General features: G+C 40.6%; 1 protein-coding gene across 2 annotated transcripts in view; it reads left to right on the forward strand.

Moving 5' to 3' along the window:
- Positions 1-17434, forward strand: part of LOC146985564 (copine-8-like) — a 65890-nt gene that overhangs the window by 24937 nt on the left and 23519 nt on the right. For both annotated transcript variants that reach the window (XM_085778634.1, XM_085778635.1), the window contains exons 4-7: positions 158-261; positions 6895-6934; positions 11833-11909; positions 17276-17339. In XM_085778634.1, coding sequence (XP_085634760.1) covers positions 158-261; positions 6895-6934; positions 11833-11909; positions 17276-17339 — 285 coding nt within the window. The remainder of the gene's footprint in view (positions 1-157; positions 262-6894; positions 6935-11832; positions 11910-17275; positions 17340-17434) is intronic.

Here is a 17434-nt window from a genome sequence, read left to right on the forward strand (position 1 = left end):
TTTGTTTCTGTAAGAGACCCTAAAAATTGACAGGTAGATTCTTCACAGTATTTGGATTTGTGTTAGTATTACTGGTCTTAGTCTTTAGTTAGCTGAATGAATATTGATAGCATATCATATCATTAATCATGTGTTCCTTGTTTCATGTCTTTTCTAGTTTGGCAGGACAGAAGTCATAGACAACACCCTCAACCCTGACTTTGTTCGCAAATTCATCCTGGACTACTTCTTTGAGGAGCGGCAGAACCTACGCTTTGACCTGTAAGTCAACAATTGACTTGTGCGTGTGTTGGTGCGTGTGTGTGTTGTGCAGGCGTGGGTGAGAGTGAAGCTCTGTGTGGAGCAAAGTTAAATCTGAAATATTCATGGTCTGTGCAGAGGGAGATGTAAGTCTTCTCCCCTTTAAATAAAAGACAAGTTTTTGTGCCACTTTTTCACCAGCATTTCCATTTGAATTCATCTCATTCACCAGGCCCAGATTTCAACAGTGGATAATAAACCCAGCAATTCCAAAAATAGATCATAATCATTACATTTCAGCAATAAAAAGATGAGTATTTCTTCAGTTTTAATGGAATGATTGAACTATTTCAACTTCTTCCTCTGCCCATTTTTTTTTCTACATTTTTGAAATTCAGTTTTTTTTTTCTAATTAAATTTCATTCGTTTAAAAAAAGAAATTGATTAATAGTTTTGGTTGCTATGCAGTGCAGAAAAATCCTTCATGAAACAAATGACCTCTTTTGAACAGCAGATGCAGGAGACTGCTTTGTCTTAATCCTTTTAGACCTAAGTGCTGCTTTTGACACAGTTGATCATGCAACTTTAATTAACTGCCTTAAGCACTGGGTATCTCTGGGTCAGCGAAGAGTTTTCTCAGACCTTACCTTTAAAAAAAAAAAAGAAGCTGCTCTATCCTGAAGAAGAGATTCTTCAGCTGCTTGTGAACGACAAACACCACAGGGATTCCTCAGAGCTCATTTCAAGTCCCCATCATATTCACTAGTCATATCATTTGCAAACATTATCAGGAACGCCTTTCCATCTTCTTATTCATCCAGTTATTTAATCAGCCAATCATGTGTCAGCAATCATAACATCAGTATAAAGAAAAACTCATCTCTGTGACTTTGACTAGTGGCTTGGTTTGAGTGTTTCTGAATTAGCTCATCCCCTGGATTTCCACAGTCTCTTGTGTTTTTTACTCAGTGGTGTGAGAAACAGGCTCAGGCAGGCTACATATCTTTTTTGTTCTATTTAATATTAAACAATTAAACTTTAAATGCCTTGTTTAAGAGGGTTGTTGATGCTCCATGTCTCAAAATGTGGTGGTTTCATGAAACACGACGAGGCTTCAGAACAGGAGATTGGCGGCTTGAATGTGCTGCAGAAAAATCTGCAGCAATGACTTGATGCAGTCACGTCAACAGAAGCAGACTGTCAGAAGAAAGTTTCACCATCTTGAGGCAAAATTATAAGCCTGAGAGATGTATACGGAACTGACCGGTGATTTAATTTTTGCTGTTTGCTCTCAGTTTAAATAGAAGCATAAATATGTAATGTGACAAGGGGAAGGATTGAAAATAGGTCAACAACTAAACAAACAAACCATGTAATGGTTGATTTATTATTTATATTTGTTAAATATTAGATGACATGAAAATAATATTCTGCAGCATTAACACTATAGAGTCTGTGTAAATGTCATATTAATGTCAGTTTGATTAAGCTCTCAACTCACTGAAGCTGTGTAATCCAGCTAGTGGCTGAATTGGCAGCAATGCTTCTTTAGCTTATCAGTGAGTGAACTGGCAGCTAATGTGACTGATATAATTAGAAGCTTGTTCTGATTGGCTCATTAGGTTCAGGTGTACTAAGACTGACAGACTGAGTATTTATCGTAGCGAAGAATACTTTTTTTTACATCTGGTCTCATCCACACACCTGTATTTAGAGTCATGTTGCCGGTAAATGTTGAATATAAAACAAAAGTCATGTCCTCGTGTGGCCCTAAACATCGACCTGTCCAAGTCATTATGATAATCAGGATTTTTCCTCTATTGTGTTCCAGCCTCACGCATATTCACTGTACTTTCTCATGATAGCTCATGAAATATGGAACGGCTCTTTTGTTTGTTTACTTGTTGGCCTGTCAGCAGGGGCACATGCTGCTTACAAACTGTGGGAGGTTGCAGTGAAGGTCAAGGAGAGATGCTGGCTGTTTGACTGTGCGTGTGTGTTCAGGTTTATGTGCAAACTGTGTCAGATAAAAAGACTCAAAATATACATTTAGGTGCATAAGGATGTGTGATGAAAACATAATGCTGTTTGTGTGTACATGATGTAAAGTGTGGGTGTATGAATCTGAGTATATGTGTGTTTGGAGATTTCTTCTTTAGAAGTGTGTGTGTGTGTGTGTGTGTGTGTGTGTGTGTGTTTTCATTTCTGTCTACGTGAGCATGGCTGAAGCTCTTTGTTAGCTGGGCAAGGCTTGTATGAGTAACTGGTGTGCTGCTGTGTGTGGGGTGGTTAAGGGGTGTGTTTGTGTGAGCTTGTTTGTGTGTGTGTGTGCATGGGTTTTTATTGGTTTTTGTTGTACCATATGTGTGTACATTTCCACTCCCATGTGCTAGAGAAATGTAGTGTAGATTTAGAGCGTGTGTGTGTGTGTTTATGTGTGTCTGTGCACTCAGCTAGTCCAACTCTCCACATGGCTTGTGGGTGAGCATCAGGCTCCGTTAGTGTCTTATGGGCTGATGGGCCTACTATCACTCGCAGCGAGGACATGGCTACACACACACACACACACACACACACACACACACACACACACACACACACACACACACACACACACACACACACACACACTTGCACGCCTCCAGAACACACATTTATACTTTGCTTCTCAGGCTTTCCTTTGCTCCCATGTTGAGCTGTAATATGCCTGCATGTGTAGACACACACAGATGCGCGCACACATGCATGCACGCCCATCCACATTCACTACGCACTTGTAACCACTGGTTACTCGTGCTCTCCCCAGTCTCTGTCCTGAGGTCTGGAAGTCTTTACACTGTAGCTCCTGCAACCCTTCATTACCTCCACCTCCCTCCACTTCCACTCAGTGCTTCACATCCCTTCACAACATCAATAGACAGACAATGCTGAGCTGCCCGCAAACCACCAGTATAGCTGCTGCTGCTGCTGCTGCTGCTGCTGCTGAACCATCCCACGCTCTCTTTACCCGTAGACCCCAAAGCCACGACACACTTCACTTCCTCTGCTACTATCCATGCCTAGAAATCCTGTTAACCCTCATCTTACTGTTGGCCATGTTCAGGGCTCCTCTTAGCTTTTTCCTTTTTCTTTTTTTTTTTTTGCGTAGAACTGAAATTTGAGATGCTCACTGAAGCCAGGAGACCCTCCTCCCACACACATACACACAGAAACACATCGGGTGGTTAGTTGTCTAATCAAGTGTGGCAAGTGTGAGAAAGAGGAATCTAGCTGTATTTACTTTGTTTATTTCACTGTATTGGAGATATTTAATCTACACTTGGAATTTCTGGTTGAAGCAGGATTTTTGTTTTCTTATACCCAACATAATGTATTTTACCTTCATTCACATGTAGATTGCAGTGTCTATACTGTGGACTGTGATTTTAAGCAATACAATAGAAGAGCCAATACATAAAGTGAAAACAAGTGTAAAAAAAAAGCAATATCTGCATGACATGAGAACAAATATTTTTTGGCTTTGTGTATGAACCAGAATAAATTAAAATCACAATATTATGTTTTATTTCAGCCACCTCTAATGCCACCAATATTTGGCGAAAAATAAAATAATGTTTTTTTTTTTTTTTTAAATGCCTAGAATGCAGATTATTGTGTGGATTGTTATCTCAAATTCTACAGAGTAAAAAACAATGTGTTTTTTTAGGCCTAGATTCAAATATTATTTTGAGAAAATGAAAAACAAGTGTGAAAATCTCAAAATGTATAAATAAGAAAATAGTAAGAGATGATATGATAGAACTTTTCTTATCCTGACAAAATTTTCTTGTGCCAGTTTGCTCTAAATTACAGTAGCTAATACAAGACAAATGACAAAACAACAGTAACAATATAATACGATAAATAAAATCAGATAACATTTTGAATGGGGTTGACCCCAGCCCATTGTTCCACCATGTTTGCAAAGAATTGGCTCTGTGCTTTTGGTGTAGGAATCCAGCTGAAAAACAAATAAACAGACACAAATGAAAACAGAACCTGATTGGCAGAGGTAGGCTAATACACAGAGTCAGAAACAACAATATCAAATAACAAGGTCTAGCCTGCCATGGTTACCTGTCGTTTCTGTAATAACATATGGCAGACACCAGCAATATGAATTTAAAATGTATGTTTTGTAACAAATTGTAACGAATTGTTGAAAATTTGAAAATGATTTTGCCATTCAACAATGCATCCTTGTGCATCAATATAAAGTATTCCCCATGGAGCTATTCATTGCATTTTAATCTCAATGTGGCAGGGAAACTCTGATAAAAATTGCCGTCATTCCCTCTCCTTTATCACAGTATTTTTTGGTAGAATACAATGCTGAGGAAAATCTGTCATGACCAAGCAAAGAATCCAATATGTGCTCATAAGAAATGTGTTGAACATCTTGTATGAAGGTATAAAGGCCTTGTGAAGGTTTCATTAAACTATTAGGAAATGGAGCTCAAGTGTCAGTGCACTGTCGTCTGCTGTTTGCCTTCCTCTCCGGCCCTGTTTGTTTGTGTGCCATCATTAGTCATCATTGCTCAGTTCAAATGGAGCTCTGAGCAGCCCCCCAGCCCCCCCACCCCCTCCCGCAAGACAGACAGCACAGGACCAAGAGAAATCCTGTCTGGCCCAGTGCCGATGCAGTGATGTCATCCACATAAACTCACACACACAACAAATGTGCACTCACGAGGCGCCATGGGACATTTACTCCTGCAAACCTTCTTGTGTGTGTGTGTGTGTGTGTGTGTGTGTGAATGTGTGGAACCAAATCATCCATTGCATATACTGTACATCAGTAGTGTGTTTTTTTCTCTCTCTCTCTCTCATTATTAAATGAGATTAAATGAATCATTTATGAACATTTGGGAGTGACAGAGGCACGGGGCGAATAGAACATGAAGCGCACCTGTGCATTTTGCCGGCGGCACGTTGCGTTTGCGTAACAGCACCATGTTTCATTGCTCTTATGGAATTACATTAGTAACAGCGGCCTATTGGAGCTTCCGCCCCCTCCTGTAGTGACACACTACGTCTCTGAGTTTTGTCAGCAGGCGCCTTATCGTACATGGCATGCTGTCTGTAGAAAGAAACACCCAGGCTCTCCCATTTACACACTCCACCACGCACTGCTGCACACGTACCACAAACACACACACGCACGTTGACATACACCAGAGACACCTAAGAAGGTGACAGGTTACAGAAAGTAAATACAGCTTTATAAATTGCTCTCTCTGTTCCTACATGTACAGTACATACAAAAATCCATTATTTCTTCTAACAAAGACATATTTTTCTTTCCAAATTGAGTACTGTTCACTTTGAGGAGAACAAGAGAGAAAATTACATGCTCTAAAGGGAAACTCCGTTTTACACATGAAGTGCTACTGCTATGTGAATATAGCTATGCAAATCCTTCTGGCTCCAGAGGGATCCGTGTGAAATTTAATAAATTGGCATCGATTGAGTCAGAAGACCGGAAAAATCTGGGGGTGTTGAGTAGGAAAGAATTGAGTTTACCAGACCCACATTACTGTATGTAGCTCACTTCCTATCTTACTGTAGCTCAAGGCTACTGCTATAACATAAGCTAGTAACATTGGGCCCCAGTGACACTATTATGACAGGCCTTTGGTCTCCTCAGTTCGGAGGCACACACACACACATAGATATGCACACAAAATTGTGTGTATTATAAAGTACCAACTATGTGTTGAATTTTGCAGTGGGAATATGTTACCTAGATTACTGTATCTGCCAAGTACAAAAGTTAAAGAGAAAGTTATGGATAGTGCTGTGACAGTCAAAACTGACAATGATCACCTAATGAATCATATCAATGAAAAACCATTGCGACAAATTCCTCTTCAACACAAAGTGAAACAGTAAATAAGAAAGAAAAGAAAAGCTACTATTACTTCAACACAACATACAGCTCATGTCCATTTTCCATCTAGCTGGGCCCACTCTACACCCCTATACAGTTTCACTGTCTGTGCTACCTATGCTGCTGGGCTACTGTAGCTGCCAGTAGCAAGAGTCAGTGATCAAGTTGCAATATGGGTAATGCTGCTGCAGGAGCCAACTTATGACAAGAAAAAATAGTGATTCTTTTCCTGCAACAGATTTATTGTGTTGCATTATTTTCAAGCATTATACCACGTACCATAACAATATTTTAATTTTTTTTTAGATGACAGATCTCCATTATGTCTTTGTGTAATTAATACATATTATGAAATTGCAGTTGAGTATGAACTACCGCTGCTAACACGTCAGTACTTGGAGAGTGGAAAATATGCTGTTAAGTGTTAAGATTTGACAGTCATTAATGATACCAAGTCCAATGATACTGTTGTACTCTCATGCATGAAATCAGATCAGTAAAGCTTTTGCTGCCATAATCACAGGCCTACTTTAAACCTGAACAGCTTCTTTGCTGTGATTAGTGGAGAAGTGCCTTGCATTAATGGAAGGTGATGAGGGAGAGAAGCTTGTGTCATGGACTACTAATTTGTGTTTTGACAGCTATTCAGTCAGACTTCCTGCTCAAACCTTGCAACCTATCGTGGCCTCCATTCTGATGTGTCATCTCTCCTCTCTTCTCCACAGGTACGATTTAGACTGCAAGAGTGACAACCTCTCTAAACACGTGAGTGTCTCCTTCACCTCAACTGTTCAGCAATCAGTCATGCATTCATGGAAATATTATACAGCCAAATGTTTACTCTTCCAGTACAATAGCAACCTGATTTGAATCTGAATGTCAGAGGTAAGAGTGACCTAACAGGAACAAAGCAACTGTGATGGCATTTAAACTCTCTCAAAGAAAAGATTTAGGATTTTTCTGACCCGTGCCAGATATTTGGAAGAGTTTTACACCACTGTGAGGAAATATTTCTGACCTACCTGCCTTTGTTTGCTAGCAGTGGAAGAGCAAGAGGCTTCATACTCATAATCCCATACAGTCTCTTTGATATCAGGACACACGTTGGATGTGCATTCCTATGGAAACCCAGGATTCATGTTAAATAATATTTTGACCACTTATCTATGCTGCAGGGAATATCAGGCTAAGCCTTAATGAATCTGCTGGACCCCATGACAAGTGACACTGTTCCATTCAGCATTTAAGCTGCTTTTAACTCCTACTCTCTGCAGATACCCCCTGATCCAGCCTGAAATCTACATTGTATTTGCTTAGGCTCAGCTGCCGGTGACAGGGCCAAGCCCACTGGCTTGACAGGCTGACCAACCATAAAGTCATGGCCCACTCAGTGGTCCACCTGCAACCTAACCTCCTCAATTTAGTTCTATCAGAAAACTGTTACCTCTCTTTTCCACTAGTGCATCTTTCAAGTGTTCTTGAATCGCGTCCTCACCAGAGCAAAGAGTCGATTCCTTGGGACATCACCCAGAGCTACAATGGTTGACAACTGCCAAGTTTGACAATCACTCACTTGCCCAGCTGCCACCTCTGCATACCTGGTTTCACTAATCTCAGCAACAGCCAATACTCAGCCAACTCAAACTTAAAGGGATAGTTCAACATTAGTGGCAAATTGGCCCATTGCGATAATCCCTATAGTTTTAGGAGTAGGTGCAAGCTATTTTTAGAATGGCGGAGCAGAGCCGTGAGCTGCTCAGAGCGTAGCGTAGCTCTAATCCAAACACTACGCAGACTGAGTCATCTACAAAGTAACTCAACAAAGGCAGGTGTCAATTTGTATTTCTTTTGGAACCTTGTTTTGTTCTTCAAGACTTTTACAATTTTCAAACCTGACTCATCATGGATTAATGAGTCTGTTATCAGCACTTGCTGATCATAATAAAAAAATTACCAACATAAAAAAGCTGATTTCTAATAAAAGATGCCGTTGGAATCAAAGCATTTAGTGTCTTTGGGCATTCAGAAATCACTACTAGGGAGAGAGAAAGAGATGGCTTCAAGTCATTAGAGATAACTGTCAGCAGACAGGCTTTAATAAAGAGGTTATATCAGCTTTGTCATGTCTATCAGATGTCTGTTGATGCTGCTTATGCTCTCTTCCCATGGGAATGTTTTGCAAGTTCTAAGCATCTTCAGTGTCCCTGTGTCATATCTGATGATGGACTGCAGTTTAAAATTATTCCCCACTCTTCAGTCTGCCTTTCTTGGTTACACTCTTCCAACCTCTCAATTACAACGTCAGATTGCACAGCCCTACAGCCCCGTCCTTCACCCTTCTCCACCAGTGGCCTGCTCCACTTCTGTCCACAACCTGGGCTCCATGTCCACACACATACAGCCCCGGCCCCTTTCCCATTACCAGGCTCATACTCATGGCCAACTGCAGGGCAGGCAGAGTTATTTTCCTCAGCTTCAGCCCCAGCGTGCCCCCGGGCTTCTACTAAGAGCGCCCAGCAATGTGAGCACAGCGACTCAGTCTCAGCATGAAGGTTGAGGACGCTTGGATGCGTCCTGTCGTTGCTGTAGATGTGTGGGATTGGAGGTCTGGCACACAGTGATGGCTCCATTGTTCAGGCACAGTCCATCCCCAGTCACATGGCTATAAATAACAGGAAATGTTTAACAGTGCTCACAAGTACAGTATCTATCTTGGCAGCTTGGATGCCAGCGTTTGAAGATGCCTCCTCCCTCCCATCACAGCAGATGTTTTTCTGTGCCATATGGTTTGTATACCTTGTGCACATATGGCTGCAGGGGAAGATGTGCAGCATACAGTAAAACCTAATTAAGGGCTAAGTGTCCTCTTTCCTTTTAGATTAAGTTGATAATGCTGTTTCATGCTAGCGTACACTTGTCACGGCCCAGTGCCAGTGCCCAATTCTTTTTTTTCTTTTTTCTTTTTTACTAGTGTTTATTTTTGTGGTAAAATACACCAGTATAATTCCTACAAACAGTAATCTACTCTTGGAGACTTTATTCATTATTTTAAACTTGATGATTAGCAAATGAATCCAGGCAGGAAAATAGCTTCTTTGTTTGCAGGCAGTAATTAAGTTAACTCGCTGTGTGTTCCCTTTCCCTCACATCTGTTTGAGAGCAGTGAGATTTCACTGCAAACTTTTAAACCCCACATGAAACGTAGCGAAACATAAAGAAGCACACATACATATCTTGTGTTGTTAAGTTCATTAGACTCTTTAAAGTTGTGCGGAGTCTTGAATGTAGAGTATTTCTGGACGTGGACTTAAAACAGAGATTTCCAACCGAGGGTTCGACCCCAAGGGATCTGAACATAAATCTTTGGGGTTGTGAGACTCACCTTTGTCAGGCGTTTCTCTAATCTGTCAACGTTCTTGTACTCATTTTTCAAAAGAAACAAGAACTCCTCACCGGTGGAACCACTGCCTTTTGTTGATCAACACTATGGTGAAATCTGCCCCTTCATAGGAATGAAAAGACACAATTCCTGCTATAATTCATCTTTAGAGATCCTTCAACCCCAACAACAAAGAGGTTTTTTTTTTATAGCCACATACATGTATGTCGTTTTGTCACTCTCTCATACAACCCCCCTTGACTGTACTGGCATACCAGACTGATCTTTGCCATGGTTACTACAATAACAGTCATAGCTTCATTAGGTTTAGGTACAAAAACTACTTAGTGAGGTTTAGGCAGTAGAGGCACTTGGTTAGGGTTGGAAGTTGGAAAATTATTTTGCTTAACCTTCCTGCCTGTATATAACTCCTCATTTTTCTGCATGAGACTCCTAGGTCCTGTTGACCCATTCGACCACCCCAACTTCAACCTAAATTAGGCTTTTGCACACTTCATATTATGTATACAACTTTTTTTTTTGGTTTTTCACTGGAGGACAGTGTCTTTTAGTTTACTGTAGAACTAGAGGGTCCAGTTTCCTGAGAATTACATTCATAGTGGACAGGTCTGTACCTCCTGATTTACATTCATTGTCAATGTGCAGTGCCAATGCTGAAAATAATGTGCTGTGAAGGTCAAGATGTTGATCAGGCACGTACAGTAGCACATGAGACTGTCATGGCCACCTTACTGTAATGGTCACCTTTTTCATAACCACAGTCTTTTCCTAACCCTTGAACAGTGTTATAGAGCTTCTAGCTCTTTCAGGCTGCACTTGAAAATAAGATTTGTGTTCTTAATTTGCTTGCCTGGGTAAATAAAGGTTAAATAAAAAAAATTAAAAAGAAATTATACATAGTGGCCTATTCCTCATCAATACTTCGATAAGTACATTGTAGGGTGAAACATTGGACATAACTGAGAATGCAGAATCGCGAGCCCTGCTGCTCTTATGTATGTGACAATAGGACTGGACAGTGGGTCTCTGGATGTTTGATATTAGTGGCCTGACGAACAGAGGAACTTTAAGAGGGAGTGTTGTACTTGTGGAATCAGCTGTGATATTTGTACTCGAAGATACCCTCCTAACCTTTTTCCTACTGCCACCACTGAGCCTGGTAATTTAAGGCCCTTGAGCCTCTAGCTGTAGATTTAGCTGTAGATAGGCGTAGCAGGCATTGGGCTGGGGCAGCTAGCAGCACAATTCTTATGGAAAGGCCAGAGCGTTTTTGTCATCTCTTTTTCTTCTGAGACCTTGGCTGGAGGAGAAATTTGGTCAGCACCGGCAAAGATCTTTGGAGCAGCTTTCTGCCCGCCGGACTCAACATGGCTCATCTGTCAAGCATTTTTGCACACACACACAGACACGCACATGCGCGTTTACTCATGCACATCCATACACAATCTGGTAGGGGGGACCTCAGTATCAGTGCATGAACAATCAGTCCAGGCATTCTCTTACCCTTTCCCCTATCTCTGCTTTGTGGCCAAAGGCTCCTCCTCTCCAAACTGGCTCCTCTCTTGTGGTCACCCTACAGTGATCAACAAGGACATGGGTCTGTCTGCACGCTGTGCTTCCATGTCAGTGTGAAAAATATACATGGAAAACAGAAGGGAAGCTGTTCAGTGCCAAAGATTCGACATTTAGTATTACAACACGTAAAGCGAACGCCCGAGGAACAACTTGTAATACTTAACAACCGGAACAACAACCTTTTTTGTGATGTGTTTGCCTCTGCAGAGTTCATATTATAAGCACACTGTAAATACATTTTGCATACATGTATCTGAATAAAAATTGAACAGCTTTCCTTCTTTTGAGAGTATGGTGTGAAATACAAGAGCCTTTGGAGCACAGGCATTTCCATATTGGGAAACACTCTACGTGGGGAAGCACAGTGTCTCTAGAGCAGAGGAACATATATGCCAAATAAGTAACATGTGTATTTATTTAATAGAAATGATGAATTTCCAGTGCAAATCATGAAACTGACGTGTTGTACAGAGAATTCATAGCTATTGGTAAATATCAATTGTAATCAAAATGGGATGTTTCCATTATCATAAATTTGCAACACACTACTGACATGGAAGCAGAATAAAGGGTTGTTGTTGTTGTTCTTGATTCTCAGCAAATATTGTGATGTGCAAATGACAAATGACCAGGTGAATGTTTCTCTCTGCCGTGCACAGTCCTCACCTCTGTATTTTCACACATGCAGGACTTCCTGGGCCAGGCTTTCTGCACACTGGGTGAAATAGTCGGTTCTCTGGGAAGCCGCTTGGAAAAACCTTTGATGTAAGTTACCATTGTGCACACACACACATTACCATTGCGCGCACAGCAGCACCAACTGCTATTTTAATTAGATATTCATAGCTGAATGCAAAGGGGCAAGGTACAGCCGCGGGGAGTCTCCATATCAGGTGCTATAGAAAAAGCTGTTTGGGCTCACATTTAGATGTTAGATTCTCCTCCATCTGAGATGGTGATTGAGATGTTGATGAAAGCGTACACTGTCTCCATCAGCTAAATGAGATGAATCGTTAAACAGCAACAGGACTAATGACAGAGTGTAAACATGTTGAGATGGTAAACAGCAAGCAGTGGAAACTGACAGCTCACCCAAAGGGATGTTGTCAGTGGTGAGCCACGAGCTCGTTTTCTGGAGTGGCCTTGACTCAACTGAAGCCTAAAGAAATAATCAGGCACATCTTCCTGTGAATACATGTCTGATTTTCTTCTTTATTGCTGATTACTATAACAACATACTGATTAAACCTATAGCCAGCGCATGAAAGGTTTCATGTTTGCTGCTGTGTGTGGTCGGTCTAAACATGGAAACCCCCTCTGGTGGACAAGAAGTCTCTCCCCTCTCGTTGTTTCAATGTTCAGAATCCCTCTCTAATGTCAAATGTCTCTAACGTCAAACATGCCAGACAAATGATGTGAAAACAACAGCTTGCTTTGCATGAACAGAGGAAGAACTGAGCATTATTATGATCACCCACATGGCTGCAGAGGCAAAGAAGGGTTTTACCAAGAGAAATGCAAATGTTATGAACAAAGGGTTTGATGTAAAAGTGGCACTTCTATATTTAGAGGGAGTAAGAATCAAATGTCAATGCACTCTTAATATTGACTGAACTGTCACTAACACCAAATATCAAAAGCAAAGCACCACAGAGGTACTGACTCTCTGTTGCTTGATTCTTGTTCCTTCAACTATATTGTATTCAAGCAAAGCTGTTGTACAGCTGTTGGTGTTCAGACAGGATTAAAAAGTGAGGGCTTTTCTCAAACAAGATTAGGTCAAAATAAAAACGTATTCTCTCTAGTGTGATTCCAGCTCTTTACCTGTTTGCTTCCTTCTTCCTCTCTCTCCTCTCTCCTCTCTCCTCCTCTGTGATCTGTCTGTGGCAGCACTAAGATTCAGTTGCAAAAGGCAAAACAAACCTGGAGCACTTGTTATGTTCACAATGCACAGGTGGAGCAAACTGTGACATGGATTCAAAGGAGAAAACACTACAGGCTGTAAATGCCCCCTGATATACGTAAACTGTTTGCACCAATTCATTCCTAAAGAGCAATGGCCATGAGGAAACTTCCACTCAGTCACATGACATTTGGCCGACCAATGGAGGAAATATGATCAGTCAGTGAGTGACATTGACCATTATAAAGGAGGCCCTGCTGTTGTGGTCCAGATGTGTTTATATTCAGCCAAATTAGGATTTAAAGATTTAGATTTAGTAACTCAATGTCGCATACTAGTATGTGCATTATAAAGTATTAAATATTTGTGTGTTTTTAAGTATTGCCATCAAGTACTGTAAAAAGATACACACGCACACACAAAACCTTAATAATAAAACTAAAATATAGGACAAGAAAACACACACACACACACACTCAGACGGCTTCTCTTAAACCCATCAAAGGCTCCTCATAAGACCGGGATGGGCTAAGCTCTCAAAAGGAAAGAATAGATTCGTTTTTTGTTTATTTTACCATGTTGGTGAACTGGGTCGGAGCGTCTCATTTGATCTCAGCTGCACTGTAACTGTCCTCTAACTCACTGAGCAAACTGAGCTGCAGCGTTTTCCTCTTCTCTCACAGAAGACAACAATTTGTTGTTGCTTTAGTTTTCCTCCTGAGGCAGCGAGCCAGCAGTAGTCTGACCCCCATCCCCTGTCCTGCAGTGTGTGTGTGTGTGTGTGTGTGTGTGTGTGTGTGTTTGTCTGAGATGGAGTTACTGTACTGGCCTCTACATCCATAAATGTCTGTCTGTCCCTTTGTGTGTGTGTGTGTGTGTTTGGATGGATGGGGGGGCTGCAGACTCAATGAGCTGAATGGGTCTGCTGAAGAATGACACACAAGAAATATGATGTAAGAATGTGTTTCTGTCGCCGAGTTATGTAATCACCTCTCTTCACTGTCTACTCACTGACAATATATGTGTGTGTGTGTGTGTGTGTGTGTGTGTGTGTGTGTGTGTGTCTGTCCCTGCATACCTGCGTGCTGCATCATTTTTATCCTGCTTTTTTTTAGATATATGAAAATATTTTTAGATATTCTGTATTTTTTCTGTAATGCTTGCTTGAGTTTGCATGACTATCTGCGTGTGTGTGTGTGTGTGTATGGGGTGGGGTGGGGTGGGGGAGTAATGTCTGTGTGTAGTTGTGTACTCACTCCACTGCCTCTAAGCACAAAAAACAAAAAGCATCTTAAGTCAAATGTATCACACTGCTCAGTCAGGTGGAGGTTGAACCCACAAAAAAAGAGCAAAATAGACAACTCAGATGACAATATGCTCTAAACACACACAACACAGTGACGTTATGATAATGTGGGATCGTGTTTCTTATAATGTATATTCATCAGAGAATAATAAAACCAATTTACATCACAATAAGTCACCAAAGTCTATCAAGAACCTTGTTTTGTCTCTGGGCGACTGTCTTAAAACTTTCTTAGACAAAGTGTCATGGCGAGATGTTTGCTTTCATGCTTTGGTGTAGCTGATTTGACTTTTTAAATAACTTTCTTTCTTTCCGTTGTGAAACAGGAAATATTTTTCCTTTTTTTCTTTTATGATTATTGCACTTGACTTAATTATAACGACAAACACAGGTAGGAAAGGGTACCAACACAGAGTTAAATGTGTAATGACTAAAGTATCATAAACACTAATGTTATCGGTTCTTCTCTATATAGAGAAGTCTAGAAAGTAGCTCACTTGTCTCTTTTTCTTTCAAAGAACATATGTGAGGGGCGGGGACATCTCTGTGTCACACACTGAAGCACCATCCAACACGCACACACACTTTTAGTGAGAGAGAGTGCTAGATGTTGTATGTGTGCCTTTAGTTTATCTGTCACTGTCAGGTGTGTTTTGTTTGTAGTAGCCTGGAGCCCAAACACAGAGTTAACTTCATTATACATTAAACACGGTTAATGATGAGAAGTAATGCTTATCCATCTGTTGTGTAAATTAATAAACATTCATATGCATAATGTGTGAGAAAACAGGCAATGTCAATTCTGTTACTACTGTAATCTGTCTGTTTATATTACAAAATAACAAAAGTAATGGCCCTATAAAAGTACATTATGGATAGTTAATAGTTAAAACACATAAAGCCAGACAGGCTAATAAATCTAGTATGCATACATAACTGGACAGCATATGTAATGGATAAACACCAGCCTATCGTCATGGAGACATTCGTAGATATGTGTTCAGTATTGGTGGGTTGGACCACACACATCTTTGATCTCTCCCTTATATTGATCTCAACTGCACTTGTAAACCATTAATGAGTTTATGTTGCACTGTTGTGACACTATTGCAATGATAGGGGTCTGTCTGCATTAGTCCACATCTGTCTGATCTGTCCACAGACAGAGATGTACTAACACCTTTGTGGTAGTTCCCATCACAGTAGGTGTCTCCAGGACAGCATTTGCTCACGCACACGCACACACACACAACCGCCACAGCTGGGAACTGGACAATAAAGAAAAATGAAGAAATCACTAGGTATTGTGCAAATGCAAATCCGGAGGCAGATTAAAAATAGAATTTTGTTGCATGCAGTTTATAGTGTATTTGGGTGTTGGAGGAACTGTGCCTCCACTGAGTGTTTTCTATTTTTAACATGCCACCTTATCAGAATGTCAGATACCATCTTTATTACACATATATGAAATATTGATAACGGCCATCTACCAAGCCATTTTAGTGGAAACAACCATGTATGTTTATGTAACCATGATGTTTTCAGGCTTTCACTCTGCAGTCTCTCATCCACTTCTCTGTCCATGTAACGACTCTGCTCATCCTCTCTTTGCCCCTGTGACTGTCCGTCCCTCTCCCTCTGTCATTTGTCCATCTGTCCTCTTAGCAATCTCTGTGCTGCTCATACAGTGAATTAATTTCACTGAATGCTTCCTTGTGCATCAAAGTGCGGCAGTGTGTCTCAGGTGACGGGGGGGGGGGGGGGGGGCTTTCAAAGCCTTGCTTCCTTTTGCCATCAGTTTCTCCACATGTGGTATCGTTGCCTCTCTCTCTCTGCCGTTACTGGACAGTACTTAGCCAAATGAAATTATCTCTGTCCTTCCTCGCTCTGAATCAGGCCTGGGGTCTGTGGCATTCATTTGGTCTATTTTTAGTGGTTAGTCTCCCTTGGCTTTATTGGCTGAATATTACGCTTTGCCAGCTCAGGATGTAAACAAACACTGCAGCTGAAATGTCACCGGTTGTGGTAACGTTATTTTGATGTTCTTTTTTTATGCAGCATTCATTAATATTTATTTAGACAATCAGGCAATGGATGTGAGAGACTGAGATGAAGAGAAATTTGATTCCGGGTCTGCGGGGGGTCTCAGTTGATAGGATTTTACATTTTGTGTTTGCTCAGTTTGAGCATTTTAGATTATACTTAACCGCTTGATTATTACAGACATCAATGCTTTATCTCTCCTGAAGCTACAGTGAGATGAATAAATGCTACACGAGGAAACAAGAGGCACATGTGCTATACAGTATCATATAGATTAAATTAGATTAGAATAGAATAGAATCATGCACTCAATCAGTGCACTTTCGCATCAAAGCGGAAATCAAAGTGTAGTAAAGTGTTTACAGACATATTGTTTATGAGTGAATGATACAATGATGTGAGTAGAATAAACAACAAACCAATATGGATTATGTACAGTAGAATCTGTACTCTTATGGTAATTAATGTAAACCAGTATAATAAACTTCTATTGTGCAATGTGAAAGAAAAACATTATAGACACACATGATGTTAAATACTGGTTATATTTCCAAGGGTTAGGGTTAGCACTAATGGTTGAAGTTTGCATGAAGCACAATGTATCAGTGAACAGGGCTCATGCAAATAGCTGTGTTTAAGAAAACAAACCAACAAAAAAAATGATTAAAAAAGATTTAAAAAATATCTATAATAACTTACAGTTTCAGTGGTTTCTCTTGAACTAGCTGTGTTTGAACGTACCTGCTTTAAACCACTCAGATTCTCCTTGTAACTCTGTGAAACTACTGCATCGTCCACCTGTCATAAACCCACAGCGTGAAGTATGTGGCCGCTTGAATTTAATGGAAATATTGTGTTCTTCTCTCTTTTTATTTTTAGTGGGATCCCAGGGAAGAAATGTGGCACCATCATAGTGAGAGCAGAAGAGCTGAGCAACTGCAGGGTATGTCTTTGTTTGGCTCCCTTGTTGATTAATTTAAAATCCAACTTTCAGATGTTAGCACGATTTCCTCTAATTAGCTCAACTCTTTTGAAGCG

This window comes from Trachurus japonicus, chromosome 6 (genome assembly GCF_045865225.1).
Source record: "Trachurus japonicus isolate A0001 chromosome 6, Traja_1.0".
Lineage (NCBI taxonomy): Eukaryota > Metazoa > Chordata > Actinopteri > Carangiformes > Carangidae > Trachurus > Trachurus japonicus.